The 16,466-nt window shown below is 43.7% G+C and overlaps 1 protein-coding gene across 3 annotated transcripts in view; it reads left to right on the plus strand.

Moving 5' to 3' along the window:
- The window catches only part of ARHGAP26 (Rho GTPase activating protein 26), a 311,322-nt gene that overhangs the window by 57,620 nt on the left and 237,236 nt on the right, over window positions 1–16,466 (plus strand). For all 3 annotated transcript variants that reach the window (XM_066591243.1, XM_066591246.1, XM_066591244.1), the window contains exons 2-5: window positions 4,273–4,368; window positions 5,596–5,657; window positions 7,722–7,793; window positions 8,933–9,034. In XM_066591243.1, coding sequence (XP_066447340.1) covers window positions 4,273–4,368; window positions 5,596–5,657; window positions 7,722–7,793; window positions 8,933–9,034 — 332 coding nt within the window. The remainder of the gene's footprint in view (window positions 1–4,272; window positions 4,369–5,595; window positions 5,658–7,721; window positions 7,794–8,932; window positions 9,035–16,466) is intronic.

Below are 16,466 nucleotides of genomic sequence, written 5' to 3' on the forward strand. Positions count from 1 at the left end.
GCTTTAAAATATGGTAGTTTACAAAGTGATTGATTTGCATATGGAGAAAGATTAAAAAGAAGAAGAAATCGGCACTGAAGGCTTGTTTCCCCATCCATAACAGACTGTTTCTCCTCCAGTCATCTGGGTTCCTTGTTTCATAGTTGGCGTGTCAGGCAGTGTGTGGGCACAGAAGTACTATACAGGGTTATTAAAAAAAGAAGCAGATTTGGGGATTTAATTACAAACCAACTACAAAAGACAAGTACACAATCCTCACGTCACTGAAAATAGGAAGGTTTAAAGTGTGTTTTTTTTTTTTGTGTTTTTTTTTCCCTCCATATTTTGCACTGGGTGTCTCACTTTACAGTTTTATGGTGCCTGAGGTGTGTTTGCATATGCAACCAAATTCAGGAAATTTCCTGGGCAAGAGGGGCCTGGACGACATTCTTGGGCGATTATAAGATTACATAGTAACATTAGTATGTTTTGTCTTGTCGTCTTTCAGCCTATTTCCCCCCCCCCCCCCCCCTTTGTTGATCCAGAGGAAGGCAAAAAAAAAAAATGAGGCAGAAGCCAATTTACCCCACTTTGGGGGGGGGGGGGGGGGGAAGAGTTCCTTCCCGACTCCATAATGGCAGTCAGAATAATCCCTGGATCAATGTTTGACATTTTCTACCTGACCTGTATTCTGTAATATCATTGCACCCTAGAAAGAGGTCTAGTTCCCTCTTAAATGCCTCAATTGATTTTGCCATCACCACGTCCTCAGGCAGAGAGTTCTGCAGTCTCACTGCTCTTACAGTAAAGAACCCCCTTCTATGTTGGTGATGAAACCTTCTTTCCTCTAACCGTAGAGGATGCCCTCTTGCAACCATTCTTGTCCCGGGTATAAACAGATCCTGGGAGAGATCCTTGTATTGTCCCCTCCTGTATTTATACAGAGTTATTTGATTACCCCTTAGCCGTCTTTTTTCCAGGGTAAATAATCCCAATTTGGATAGCCTCTCTGGGTATTCCAGTCCCTTCATTCCATGTATTAGTTTAGTTGCCCTTCTTTGAACCTCCTCCAGTACTGTAACATCTTTCCTGAGCACTGGTGTCCAGAACTGTACGCAGTATTCCATGTGAGGCCTGACAAGTGCCTTATATAGTGGAAGGATAATGTTCTCGTCCTTCGCCCCTATACCTCTTTTAATGCACCCCAAGACTTTATTAGCTTTTGCAGCAGCTGACTGGCATTGGTTACTCCAGTTTAATCTACAATCCACTAGTACCCCCAGGTCTTTTTCCATATCACTTTTCCCTAGCTGTACCCCATTTAGTGTATATTGGTGACATCTGTTCCTCCTGCCCATGTCCATAACCTTACATTTATGAATAACCTTCAAGGGTTGTTGATCCAGGGATTATTCCAATTGCCAGATTTAGCGTCAGGAAGGAAGTATGTTTTTTTTCCCCTTAAATTGGGCAAATTGGCTTCTATCTCACTTCATTTTATTTTTCCCCTTCCTCTGCATCAATATTGGGGGTAATAGGATGAAATGGATGGACACGTGTCTTCTTTTCCAGCTTTACATACTATGTTATTTGTAAATTTGCTTGTGACCAGGTGGCTGTTTTTTTGGAATTGACGTATGAATTCACGTTGCACTTGGCAAACTCAAGCACAACTATTTTTTTTTTTCTTCTGTGGTGTCGCCATTTTCCTGTAAAGAACACAAAACTGTGCTGCAGTGTGGCAGAAAATGGGACTCACTGGTATGCCATAAAAAAATAAATCAACCTTCCTTATACAGTGATGTGTGGATTGTGTACTTTTCTTTTGTAGTTGGTTTATAATTGAATCCCCAATCTGCTTCTTTTTGAATAACCCTGTATTATGGCTCCTACCCACTAGTGATATGTTTTCTTGCGATGCAAGAGCGAGTAAAAACACATGATCATGAAACCAATGATTTTCAATGGTTTCATACGCTCTTGCAATGTTTTCACTAAAGCCTCGCAGTGCTAATAAAAATCTGCACTTGTTTTCAGTGGGGACAGTAGCAGCAGCGCCAGCCCTATTGAAAACACCAGGAGTACATCACGCTCCCCTGACACAGCTGTGACAACTATGGCAGAGGATTCCTTCATCCCCACAGGGACAGTGCTCCGCCAATCAGAGGCAGCGCTTTCTGTAGGCAGGGATTTATATAGTACTTATTTATATTTGCTTTATATAGTACACTGGTGATTTAGGTGTTGATCTGTACACTGGTACTGTGGGAGTTACCATGGCGTACTGGTTATGTTGGGGTAAGGTGTGAGGTAATGAGCTCAGAGGCAGGGACTGATCACATGATGGTGACATCACAGGTCCTGTAAGCACACGGCTGCTGCCTGGCTCAAACTAAGTGTAACTGTAAGGGTGTTGTTACAGTCCTATTGGATAAATGTACAGGGTGAAAGACAGAAAATGAACTAGATTTAAAAACAAGAGCCAATAAAAAAATTTTCATGGTCCTGTTCATGTTCAGCACACCAAGATACTACAGATTAGGACCCATTTCAGTGTTGACCAGTGTAATTATAGCTCTTAAAACGAGAGAATTAAATAAAGAAGGGGGAAAAAAGTCAAAACCTGGCTTGTAGTTAAAGGGTTAAGCAATCTCATGACTTTTTTTTTAAATTTATTTTTGACATGCCTAAAGAGAATGGTAAATCTTGTAGTAGTATTACATGTGACCTACCAACCAGTAGCCTTTAACATTGTGGCGGAGCTTCAGGAAGGAGACTTGTCTGCCGCACCCCTCCAAGCAATGAATAACAATGTACCAACTGCAGATGCATGGGAGCTGTTTGAGTCCTTTGCTTTTGGTGAACCGCAGGAAGGTGGACTGTCAATTATCAAATTCTGATTTTAGGGTAAAGCTACGAATTCCAGCATAACCCTGCTCCCTCCGTCCAGCCGTATTGTCAGATGGCTTGAGTGTTGGAGAACTATGCAGGTCTATGCCCACTCACACACTCATGGGTTAGAATAGAAAGAAATCATTTTAATTCTCTCCACTTCCCATCGGTTTGTAATTAGTATTCGTCTGTTCTGTAATCTGCTGTTAGACTCCCAAACCAATATATTTGATACTGTTAGGCTGCCTGCACACGAATTGATCTTAATTGTGGAATCCACAATTGGCATGGAAGATCTGCTGTGATATTCGCTCATTGAAAGGCATTGACTTGGACCGCTTTAAGCAGGTGTGCGGATGCGAATTGCATTCCACCCCCCCTTTCCCCAGGGAAAAAAAATACATCATTGTCTATTTTTGCTTAGATAATTGCCGTGCATCCGCAATTACATGGGTGCAAATTTTAACATATAAAATGAATGAAAGGTAGCGGAAATGCATAATCGCCTGCATGCGTTTTTTTTTGTTTTTTTTTAAACTCCCCTTCCCCTCCCCACCTACAAAGAAACAGCATCTGCAAACAATCGCTATTAGTTTCTGTGCAGAATTGCAGGTCATCTTCAACGGAAATCTGCTTGCGGAATCTGTCCCGTTCGTGTGCAGGTGCCCTAAGATGTTCTCATACAATTAACAGACCCTCATGTCCAATAGGAAATTCAGGCCTGCGTGGATTCTTCATGCAGAATCCCACAGCAAGTCCCTCCTTTCCCGCAGACATGAGGCCTCAATACAGATTTTACTTACCTGTCCAGACGCTGCGGGTTCCCATCTGTCGCAGACGAATCTTCTTTGCTTCTGCCAGACTGATGTGCTCAGCACGCTGGCACCGTGCCGCGCTTATGCGCCGTGCACTTTCTTTATTTCTTTTTTTTTTTTTCTTTTTGAACTCTTGCTCTCCCGCCGGAGAACAGAATTTCAGCTGTGGGTGTATCGCGGATCCGGACGGCTTCCATAGGCTGCTATGGAAGCCCGCGGGAGCCGTCCGTGCGGGAAATCGATAGTAAATGGAGCATGCTGCGGGTGTTTTCCCGCACGTGCGATCCACGTGGCAGGGAAAATTGACATCCAATGCATCCCTATGGGCGCGGATCACTCGTGCGGGTCACCTGTGCAGATTTTGTAAATCGATTTAGGTAGTGGACATGGATAAACCGCACAGAGCAGGTATTCTTTTTGTACGTGGTACATGTAACAGATTCTTGAGAAGGTCATATAGCCTGCACTGAGCAGGGGGTTGGAGCCGGTGACCCTGGAGGTCCCTTCCAACTCTACCAGTCTATGATTCTATGATATATTACTATTCTCTTTACCCCTGGCTCATGCTTGTTTTGTTCCTCTACAGCTCTGTCATCTGCAAAAAGAAAATTTGCTGGCTCACTGAATGAATTCAAATTCCGGTGCATAGGTGATGCCGAAACGGATGATGAAATCTGCATTGGTAAGCCCCTTGCTTGTGATGCCCCCACCACCACGACACAACCACTTTCCATGCGGTTTGGTTTCTCTGGAGGCCCATACTGACATACCGGCACGTGTTTTCTCCTGAATCCCCCCAGCGGTGTCATGGCTGGTCCAACTCTTATTTCTATGGACCTTATCAGTTTAAGGGCTCTTTATGGCAGGCAGAATATTTCCGTAAGCAACACTGTAAGATGCGGCTTAATCTGCTGCAGCAGAAGACTGCTTAAAAGCTGGCACGCCTGCATGCAGATTATGGGTAGAATCGAGGCTTTCTCTATTCCACATACGAAGCTGCGGAGGCCGTTTTGGTGAGGAATTTCCTGCACCTTTTAGGTGCCCATTGTGGACATATTCCACTAGTGTGAAAGCACTCTAAGGGCCAATTCACACGGACATATTGATGGTGTGCTGCCTATTTATTTTTATACTGCCTAGATATGGACAGTTCACAAACTCATTAAAGTAAATTGGTTTAATAAAAAAGAAAAAAAAATAGCAGTTTGTCCTATTCACGAACCAAATCAATCGGGAAAGTCTGGAGGAGCGTTAAAAAAACCAAACGGTGAACACTTTTATGCATGTTGGAAGAAGATGGTGAAATCAAAAAAGTTTCAGTTGGGTCTTGTGTTTTTTTGTTTTTTTTTTTTTGTTTCTCCCCCCCCCCCCCCCTTCTTCCTTTTGCATGCATGAAAAATAGATGATACACAGAAATTTAAAAAAAATGCACGTACCTAACAAACGCATGCACACATACGTACGGTGGAATCTGTATTTCATAAACCGAAATTGCATATGCCCATGTAAAAGACTTGAATGTCTTTACCCCCCTATACCACATAGCCTTTTCTGTATCAAAATAAGCTTTTGCAGTCGCCCGTCTCACCCTTCATTGGAGATTTGGGAGATGGAACCGCACCTAAAGAGCGAGCGTTCACGGGTCTCAATACTTGTTCCTAGCCCGAAGACCTATACTGTATACACAACCACTTCATCATGGAGAACCTGTTTGTAATGAAGTTGAACCTAGATGGTAAGCGGACTTGAAGGCTCCCCAGCATCTGTAGGGTTAAACCTCTTTTTGTTGTGCTATTAGAATTTTGTACATTAGGAAGTCAATTGTAGCGAGTGTGCAGACACATCCAGGAAGTTATCAGTAGGGCTGCCGTGTTCTGTATTGTTCTCATTTCCTCCCTTGACTCTTCAGCTAGGTCTCTGCAGGAATTTGCTGCTGTATTGGGGAATCTTGAAGATGAGCGGATGCGGATGGTAAGTTGTCCAAGAGGAGAAACACAATGCCTTTTTAGCAGGTGTTCGTCTGTGCCGGGTGGGCTAGTCCTACTTCTAAATGCAGTGCATACGCCTATTAGAGCACATTGGGGGAACAGTAGGGGGACCCTCTGTTTTGCCTCCCATTAGCTAGAGAGGAATAGTAATATACTGCTAGGGCTCTACCAATACAACACATGAATGGCCAATTAGTCATTGCTGCAATAGAAGAAATCCCAAAAAGATAGCCGTACTACAAGGCATCTGCTCACACAGAAGAGGTGTCCAGAGAAGAGAAATCCCTGCAGACTGGCCTAGTAAGTGTTGGATAATGGGGTCCATAAGCTATAGACTCACCCTAAAAAGGCCATTTACAGTTTATGGAGTCCACACAAACTTTTTATTTTCTTTTTAGATGCTGCTTCTTGAAAATCCTTTTTTTTTTCTGTGATAGTATGTTAAAGGAGTTGTCCAGCTGTAAACTATTGATGTCCTGTGGGCAGGATAGGTCATCAATAGTAGATCAGCGGGGGTCTGCCGCCCAGGACCCCTGCTGATCAGCTGGTTACTAGGCTAGTGTGCTCATGCACTGAGCAGACTTCTGCAGGAAGCGAACGGCTCTGTTCTCACTGCAGTGGTCAGACTTGGTATTACAGGCAAGGTTCCCACCGAGGTGAATAGGATCTTTACCAGTAATACCAAGTCTTGGACTAGTATTTACATGTGACCTACAGCAAATGTACAAGTTTTTATTTATTTATTTTTTTTCTTCAAGAATTCAGGGAAAAAAACTTTCTGGGCTGATCCACAAGTTGGACTCGCAGCTGACTGCAGTTGTATCACAATATGTCAATACGACAACCAAATACTATTAGTAAAACGCTGATCTGTAATGTGGGTGTGCATGAGTCCTAACAAGAATATTCTCATGTGAATAAGTATTATGGGTAATTTGGAAGCTTTGCTGCTTGAAAATGTACTGTTTGCTGGGGCCATATAAATAGTTGTTTAATGACTGTTTACTGTAACGTACATTGTGGCATTGGGATGATTCCTTTAAGGGGTTGTCCCACTTCTGGCGGTTTTGCTGCGGGAAGCAGATGGCTCCATACAATGCACAGTGGCCTGGATTGATATTACAGGCTGAGTCCTAGTGACTTCAATAAGACTCGGCCTGCACTACCAACCCGGGCCACTGCACAATATACGGAGCTGTTTACTTTCTGCAGCAAAACTGCTAGAAGTGGGACCAAATCCATTAGGGTCTGCACTTGTTTGCGTTACATGAGGGACGATCTCTGGGCCTACCTGTCAACCCACTTAACTAAAATAAAACACAAGGCACGTTTTCTCTAATGGAAGGTAAATGGTCACAGCTTTATTTAAATTGTTCTAAAACGCCTGGAAAATATAACTTTAAAAGAAGTCTAGAAAAGTGCAATTTCTATTAAATGCTTTCTGCTGCAGAGTTACCGTCTCTATAGGGCGTCACACATTTAATTGTCTATAACCATGAACTGGAGGCTCCCACAAGCCGCTAACTTGTTAGGCAACTTGTGGCTCCAACCTAGGTGAACCTCAAACCAATCGTTAACCATTGTGAACTAGCTTCCAGGTCCGCCCTTTAGTTTATGAGAGGCGTTAACCTCGTGAGCGTCTCTAAGCAGTGTGGCCATAATAACCCCAAATCCACTGCTATCAGTTACAATGGCAACCTCCCTGTACTAACCCCATAAGCCAAACCATGCCTATGAGCAAGGTCGATAACCACTTGTGGACCTCCTCCCCAAGTGCCACACAAGTGACCCACTTATACAAGAACTACTAAGATGAGGGTGGGCAGAACTCCAATTTTTTTATTTTTTTTATTTTTTTGAAGAGTGGTTTTTTTTTTTTTTCTTTTTGTTTTTTTTTTTTCTATGATTTGTTCTTTTACTACTTGTAGGCATAGACCTACTAAAGAAATGAGCCCCATGTATGCTGTAATGTTGAACTTTGCAGCTCAGTATTCTAATGCGTTGGAAGAAAAAAAGCCCCCTAACTGTTTTGCATATCTGTTTACAGATTGAGAATGCTGGAGAAGTTCTCATTACTCCTCTTGAAAAATTTAGAAAGGAGCAAATTGGCGCGGCCAAGGTAATTTATATAAACAAGGGCACGTTCAATGACATGGAGTTTGTAAATGGTAATCTGGTTGTATACTCTAATGCCATGTCTGATTAGGAAGAAGATGGCAAAGCTTTTCCTATACCGTATTTAATTCTAGTCGGTCCAGTCTTGTGTGGACCTTCTCACCTCCACTGGCACGCCCCATCTTATCAAAAAGAAATGTGTGTCAAATGAAGAATAATTAGACTTCAATAAAAATTGGTCTCTGAAGTGTAATTCCCATGAAGCTCAAGATGCTCTAAAACCTGTAGGGCCAAGCCTCATGGAGTGAACAGGTCTAGAATAGAGATGAGCGAGTATACTCGCTAAGGCTAACTACTCGAGCGAGTAGTGCCTTAGTCGAGGATCTGCCCGCTCATCTCTAAAGATTCGGCTGCCGGCGGGGAGTGCCGGGGGAGAGTGGGGAGGAACGGGGGGGAGATCTCTATCTCCTCCCCCCACCCCCGATCCCCCCCCTTGCTCACCGCCACAACTCACCTGTCACCCGCGCTGGCAGCCGAATCTTTAGACCCGAGCTGGCAGATACTCGACTAAGGCACTACTTGCTCGAGTAGTTAGCCTTAGCGAGTATACTCGCTCATCTCTAGTCTAGAAAGATACAATGTCCCATGTCGACCCAAGTCCCTATGATCTCATTGGTGTCTCGCACATAACTGGATAGACCAAGGGCTGCAAGTAGAAATGAACTCACTCTCCCAATTCTCCCACAAAGCCCAATGTCTGATACTATTAGGCGTAAAGATGGAGCAAAAATATATGTACAACTAGATATTCAGTTCTTTAATGGCACCCATAACTACATAAGAGAATGATGGTTTAGTGGTTTCCAATCATACACCATATTATAATCTTGCAGATCCCTCAGACATTATTAAACTTGCCAGGTCCTGCTTTGTTTATTTATTTGTAAGTGGCAAGGGTAGCAGAAAGGTCCAAAAGTTGCAAATTTTTGTGCAGGTAGGGCTGACTCATCATTTTTTTTTTTTTTTCTACTCCGCAATCGTAGCACAAGTGCCGCTTATACTTTCTGCTCTTTATCTTTTCTATTTGGTTGTGACAGTAATTTGTGTCGCTTTATACTTTTGCTTTTAATCTCCTTCATACAGGAAGTAAAGAAGAAATATGACAAGGAGACGGAGAAGTACTGCAGTGTGCTAGAAAAACACATGAACCTGTCTTCCAAGAAAAAAGAGGTCCACCTGCATGAGGTGAGTAGAGATTTGGCCTAGGATTGCCCAAAAATATGAGTCCGCTCAAATTGTGATCGAGCAGCTGTGTGAGAGGCTCCATTGAAAACAATGGGAGCCTCTGACAGCGCTTGGTGCTGCGCTAAACGCTGAAAATAAGAGTCTGTGTGAAGAAGACCCTAGAGAAGTAACCGGACTACACAGATCTAAGAACATCCTAGAATTATTTCAGGGGCAAACAAGTACTTCCTGATGACAAGTCCTCTTTAAGGTGGTTTCACACCTGTCAGGGGTGCAGCTTTACTGATCCATTTGGGGAGCAGGAAAAGGGAATCCCCTGGCCGAACAACTGTCTAGGGACGAAGTTGAACAGCACCGAACGGACCCATTGAATATAATGAGGTCGTGTCACTCTCTGCCCGGCTTTTAGCTAGAAGAATAAGCACTGCATGCCGTCTGGTATTTTGTGCTTGCTCTGCGGCGGGCCCTCCGACTGGTGGTTCCAACACAGATGTAAAACCAGTCGTATTAATGTAAATAGACAATATTTTATTGTAGTCCTAAACTAGAAGTGCAAATAGGAAAAAAAAAGCTACTATTTCTATAGTCTTACTGTTCAACTATTGTATGTGCTCAGGCAGCTGCCTTAGAGTTAATTTGTGTAGTTGTGTCAAAGTTAGACCACTTAATCAACTTAAGGTCTATTTACACGGGACACGTGTCAAGCAAATTAGAGGACCACCTAATGCACGGGTGCACAACTCCAGTCCTCAGGGCCCCCCAACAGGTCAGGTTTTCAGGATTTCCTTAGTATTGCACAAGTGATGTAATTATTGTCAGTGCCTCAGACATTGCCATGGGTGTTCTTACTACAAGATATCCTTAAGGCTGCATTCAGACGAACGTATATCGGCTCGGTTTTCACGCCGAGCCGATATACGTTGTCCTCATGTGCAGGGGGGGGGGAGGCTGGAAGAGCCCAGGAGCTGAAACGCAGCTCCCGCCCCCTCTCTGCCTCCTCTCCACCCCTCTGCACTATTTGCAATGAGAGGAGGCGGAACGGGGGCGGGGCTAAGTCTCGGGAATTAGCCCCGCCCCCGTTCCGCCTCTCCCCATTGCAAATAGTGCAGAGGGGTGGAGAGGAGGCAGAGAGGGGGCGGGAGCTGAGTTTCTGCTCCTGGGCTCTTCCAGCCTCCCCCCCCCCCCCTGTACATGAGGACAACGTATATCGGCTCAGCATGAAACCCGAGCCGATATACGTTCGTGTGAACGCACCCTAAAACATGATCTGTTGGTCCCTGAGGACTGGAGTTGTACATCCCCGCTCTAATGTGACAGCCTGGAACAATCAAAAGCTTGGTGGGGGGTAATAAGTGATAATTACCTGAAAGCACTGCAGAATAAGTTGGCGCTATACAAATACCAAGATTTATTTATTTTTTAAAAGCCAGCAAAATGATCTCAAATCGTTCTCTTCCATTAAGTGACGTTTGCTGTAATTGGTTTTAGAGCTTGCAAAAGTAATAACTTTTCCTAAGCACTGACCCCCTCTGGTGGAAACACTGGGGAAGTGCACTGTCTATAAGGAGTGATCCCTGACACTTGGGAACTTCCTGAGAATTCTTATGCCAATAGCATTTCACAGAAAACCCATGTTTGGAGTTTGGGCTTCTGAGAAAGCAGCACATGCACTAAATAACATGTGGTTTATTACCGCGGTGCTTACACGTCACTCATATCTAATTGTAGCTGCATCAGTAAAAAAAATCACTGCAGAATTCTAAGGGTGAATGGGGGCTAATGTTGTATGTCTCCAGAGACCACACAAGCCATAGAGATCTCAACCCTCTCTACATAGGGTTCTATGATAAAGGTTTAATAAACCTACACTGAGAAAAATTAAAAAAAACAACTTTTATTAGTTTCTGAATCTGTATGATTTTCTTGGTGCCTCATTCCCAACCCTTTGCTAAGGATTAATTCCCAGCATGACTTGGGCACTGCTCCAAACTATCCTAACTTTACAGAATGTGGCCAGGTGTACATGAGGAATATACCTTTCTGGCCATCGCACTGGCTATCCTAGTAATGAAAAGTTACTGACCTCTAAAGTCTCTAATAGGAGAAACAACTAATGCTGTTCTGGGGACACGTAGGGGCGTACTTTACTGCTATACAATCCCTTTCAGTGTGACAGTGCACTCCAGTATTAGAATAACTATTTTCTACTCCCGAACCTCGGATCTAACTAAACATGGCTTAATGACTTGCTAGGTTGATATATGGACAGAAGGAATCTCTTGATGCAGTACAGATAACTTTGTATCATGGACACAGTTCTTCCCCAGCCACAGAGATCTCTAAAGCCACAGGATGGTGAAAACTTTTTAGGTCAGGAGGGGGGTATTGGCTCTCCTTAAGGAGAGCACCTAGAATGAGAGTGAGGAGACTTATAAGGCCATGCAAGCTCCTCTGGGGAATATATGCAAATAAGGAAGATGGAACAATACCTTTTGTAGTGCCACCTATTGGATGGCAGCATTCCTGCAGATCAATGCCCGACCCTTTTATACAGGTCTTAACAATGATTGGGAAATGAAAACCAAACCAGAATCCATACCCAGACAGCTGTTTCGGGGTGCTTCTGGCAGTGTTACAGGTGTGAAGAAAACTTGTTATATGGACTATTCAAATACCTGGGCAATGTCTGGAGCCTATATCCAGCATATAGTAGTGGAAGATTAGGGAGACGCATCCCGGTGGATGATTGTGAACCATCATATGAAGGTCTACTACACTCACTCAAGAGACTTGACTGGTCTTTTTCATATACTTTTTTGCAGTTTTTTTTTTTTGGGGGGGGGGGGGGGGGTTGTTCTACATTGCCAGCTTTGCTGAATTTCATCAGAAGTGCCCTTTATATGCTGCACATCCAGCACTGTTTTACTGTGCGTTTTGGCCATGTTTTATAGTTTGCAATGCTTTCAGTTTTGAGACTTAACCGTGCAGTGGACAGATCCGTGTCAAAGTGCTTTTCCAGCATTGTCCTTAATTAGGATCTAGATATACATTCAGACAGGGCGCATAACTTGGCAGTGCACTTGGCAGACAATTCTTTAGGCTGGTAGTGAGCTCATGCCACCTGTTCTTCTCTGCTGGGAATGTTGCAGCCCTAACCCATACAATGTAAAAGATCTAATCCCTTATAATGGTTTTGGCACAGGAACTGCATTACTGGTGTATATTGCAGTGTACACAGCTACTCATTGTCTTTGTCCTGTGAACATACCACAAGATCTATCTTGTGCCAGGTGTGTCGGTCTCCGCTCTACTTTAGGCGCAGTGTAGTAGTGGCTCAGTTATCAGTTGCTGTACTGTCACTTTGTGCCAAAGGTCTGTCTATCAGAGGGGTGTAGGCTGAAAATGCCAAGCTCAAATCATTTTATTGATCTGCACAAATAATGCCTTACTCATAATCTACGCTCCCATTAGGTAACCCGGGACGTTAAGGCGCGAAAGATAATGAGTAACACTTTAAACGCCAGTGTCTAGCGCCACAAAAGGGTCTAAAAGGAGCTGCTGTGTTGCGATTGATCTGTAGGTAGGACAGGAGTATCTCAACCTTTTTTAAGCCAGTGCTGCCATCTAGTGGGGAAAACTGAATAGTACCATTATATAGAATTGAAATTGGAGAACATACCATCATCGTTATCTTCCAATTTTCTTACTCAGTTATGAACATAAAGCTATTGGACTTATCACTTTTCTAGGAAAACCTTTCCAGAGTGGAATTTTTGCTTATCACAAATAAGTCATTGGAGCACCAGGATAAAACTGAAAGATGACGGGTCCTCTCTTAAAGGTCCTTGGATCAAATGTTAAAATGGACATCATGGTGATAAATATGATGCACGTTAAAACAAAACTTATTGTAAATAAAATCGAAGGTGCTGACTAACAATGCTGACCACTTTCAGGCCTCTCTCACACAGGCGTTTAGCACTCTTTTCAGCGCTGTGCTAAATGCTGTACAATGCTCTCATTCATTTAATGGGGCAGCTCACACAAGTGTCAAAACACAGAGTCTTCAACAGTGCGCTTTGACAGTGATGCATGTTAATCCTTTGGCTGTTTTCAGCTCTGCGTCACCCATTGAAATGAATAATCAGTGTTTTGAGCCCTGCTGAAAATGTGGCACATCTTGGTACTGCATTTTGGCAGTGCTAAATGCAAGCGCTAGCTGCACTACCTTTAAAAAAAAAAAAAAAAAAAAAAAAGAAGCAATACTCGCCCACCAGCTGTCGCTGTCAGGGTCCTTCCCACTGCACTTGTCAAGCCGACAAAGCTGCTAGTGATGGGGATGGGGATTGAAATCCCCTTCTTCCAGCAAGGGATTGCTCTGATTGGTTCAATGAATGGCTTTGATTGGTGCACCCAGCACTGGCTGTGATTGGTGATCAAACCTAGTTACTAGCAAAAGATCCTCTGTCGGCCATGACCAGTGCTCGGAGCTCTGGAGACCAGTGGCAGGGACCCAGACAGTGCCAGCTAGGTGAGTATTGATTTTTATTTTTTTTTTCCCAGCATCCTTGGCTGCATTTTCAGCTGTGCTAAAAATGCAGCCAAAACGTTGTCAAATGCCTGTGTGAGGGAGGCCTTGCAGATTAAAATGCATGCAAGCTAGCTACAGATCCAACAATAATTTAACATATAAGATTTGAATGATCTGCAAGCTTTTTTTGTTCATCTAGTAAGAAGTGTCAGAGGACTCCTTATCTGCAGGATGGACCAATGTTAGCTGTCCCAATTAAGCCCTGCCATCTAGAACACCCTACAGATGGACTATAGGGCAATCGCCCCCATAAAGGCACCTCAGCAGTGTCTCTGCACTCATGACCTTATTCAGGCTGCAACAAATGGTCCAACAAACATCCCAATGCATTTCTCCCTGTTATGGGCTCATTGGGGGAACAGATGTTTTAATTGCCACTTATGACCTCATAAATCTCAATGCCAATAGCAGAAAAAACATTTGATTTCAGCTTCCACGTTCACTGTGGCGGAGCCAGACGCCCACATTGGGGTCTGAGCTGCTATAGAAGGCTTTGCTCCCATTGAAATTCGTGGGAACTATGCCTTCTATAGCACTTCAATGCGATTGGAGCCATCAACATTCAGCCTGCTGCCGTGATTGCTGGGGGATCAACTACTGATGGCCCATCCTGAGCATAGGTCACCAGAGCTAAAAGTGACTTGCCCACAAATACCCCTTCACTTCCCAACCATAAAGAATATAAACTATAACAAGTCCTAATGGATCCCGCTACGTTCAATGGTATCTTGTGATATCCCCTAAAATGAAGCAAGAAAGAAAATTAAAAGAGAAAAAACTGAAAACTTGATGGAATAAAAAACTTTTTGCGTTGAAAACTCCCATTGAAGCAGTAGAGACGTTATGGCAAATGTTTCTTTTTCAGTGGAATTGACAGAACAGAATAACCTACAAACATTAGTGATCACTGAGCCAAACTCCATGCAGGACTAATATACGCATCTGTAATAGTAATGGATATTCTCTAATCATTTTATATAGTGTAGAAGTACATCTGGGAGTGATATAGTGCGCTCTTCTGCCCACCCATAGGAGAGTGCAACCTGTGAAGTGAATGGGCTGTAGGAGCAGACAAATGATGTGTTTGTTAATAACCAACTTGTGACAGGTTTCCCATACTGAGCATTCATGTCAAATTGGCATATGAAACCTGTGGAAGTTTGCAGAGCACTTCTGCTATATGCGAGCCCCCTTACATGCAGAAGGAAGTGTAACTATAGGTCTGATTCCTGCATGGATGCCTGACAAATACCTGAGAACCGAGCTGCTACTAGAAGCTCAATTACTGAAGACAACAAAAGGAGAAAAGCCATTCTGAAGCTTTTGTGGCCAGTAATAAAAGGCTGGAGAGTGCGGCCAGCAGAGCCTTGGAATATGGAGCAGAACGGCCCCTGAAGATGAAAGCTCCTCCTGTCCGGCGTAGTAGATACGTTGTTTGACTTAATGTCACTATTAAGCCACCTTCACACGGGTATGCAGCCTTATTACAGACAAGTGTCCAAGCCTAATCACGGCTCTATTGAGCCACTAGGTCGGAGCATCAGAGGGTTCTGCTCTAAATTTGGGTCAATAGTTGAACCAGGGTGCTCATCCATAACACACTTGTGTAAAAATGGCCTAAGGCTTCTTTTATACAGAATTCTTTAGTGACACTTGAGGCCTGTCTTGAGAAGGAGAAGGGAGGCTCACAAGAATTGTTTTCCTTTTTCTTGGGTGGCTTTAAAAAAAGTAAAAAAAATAGTTTAATGTATACTATGAGAAAAGCAAGAAAAAAAACCACCAAACCTGTTACACGTTCTGTTTGGAAAAACTACCGTGGAACCCCCCCACTCTCACGTCCCCCAAAAATGCACCCAATGTGGGGAAAACCACCACAAGTTTGTTTCTTTTAATACAGAAAACCTTTCTATTGACCTACAGCTAATATCTGTCCTCTGCTTTATATGCTAAGAAAGTGTCAAAAAATAGCGTGTTTTTCTTTAGAGTCTAAGGTCTTATTCACATGGCGGATTTAGAAGTGGAATTTATGCAGAATCTGTACAAATTTGGCATCAAGTTTGCATAGAAATATATGCATCAACAGTTACATTAAAACTGGGAAAACACTCACGAAAATGTCCCTTTTTTTGTCCTATATTTTGAATTTGTCTCGTACGTATATTTGACCTAGCACGCAGTCACCTGAAGGGCATTTTTAAGCCCTTAGTGACTTAAAGGGGTTGTCCCGCGAAACAAAGTTGGGGTATACAATTCTGTATGGCCATATTAATGCTCTTTGTAATGTACATCGTGCATTACCGTATATACCGGCGTATAAGGCGACGGGGCGTATAAGACGACCCCCCAACTGTCACCTTATACGCCGGTATTCAGTGGAGAAAAAAAAAAAAATTTTATTACTCACCTCCCACGGCGTTCTGTCGCGCTCCGGCAGGATGTCGCTCGCTCCGGCAGGCTGTCGCTCGCTCCTCGTCCCCGCCGCAGCATAGCTTTCTGAATGTGGGGCTTGAAATCCCCGCTTCCAGAAAGCTAATACACACGCCGGCAGCCATGACATCATTGAATGGCTGTGATTGGCTAAAGCACACGTGGCTTCAGCCAATCACACTATTCAATGACATCATTGAATGGGTGTGATTGCTAACACGTGCGCCTTCAGCCAATCACAGCCATTCAATGATGTCATTGAATAGTGTGATTGGCTGAAGCCACGTGTGCTTTAGCCAATCACAGCCATTCAATGCTGTCATGGCTGCCGGCGTGTGTATTAGCTTTCTGGAAGCGGGGATTTCAAGCCCCGCATTCAGAAAGCTATGCTGCGGCGGGGACGAGGAGCGAGCG

The sequence above is a fragment of the Eleutherodactylus coqui genome, chromosome 2 (genome assembly GCF_035609145.1).
Source record: "Eleutherodactylus coqui strain aEleCoq1 chromosome 2, aEleCoq1.hap1, whole genome shotgun sequence".
Classification (NCBI taxonomy): Eukaryota; Metazoa; Chordata; class Amphibia; order Anura; family Eleutherodactylidae; genus Eleutherodactylus; species Eleutherodactylus coqui.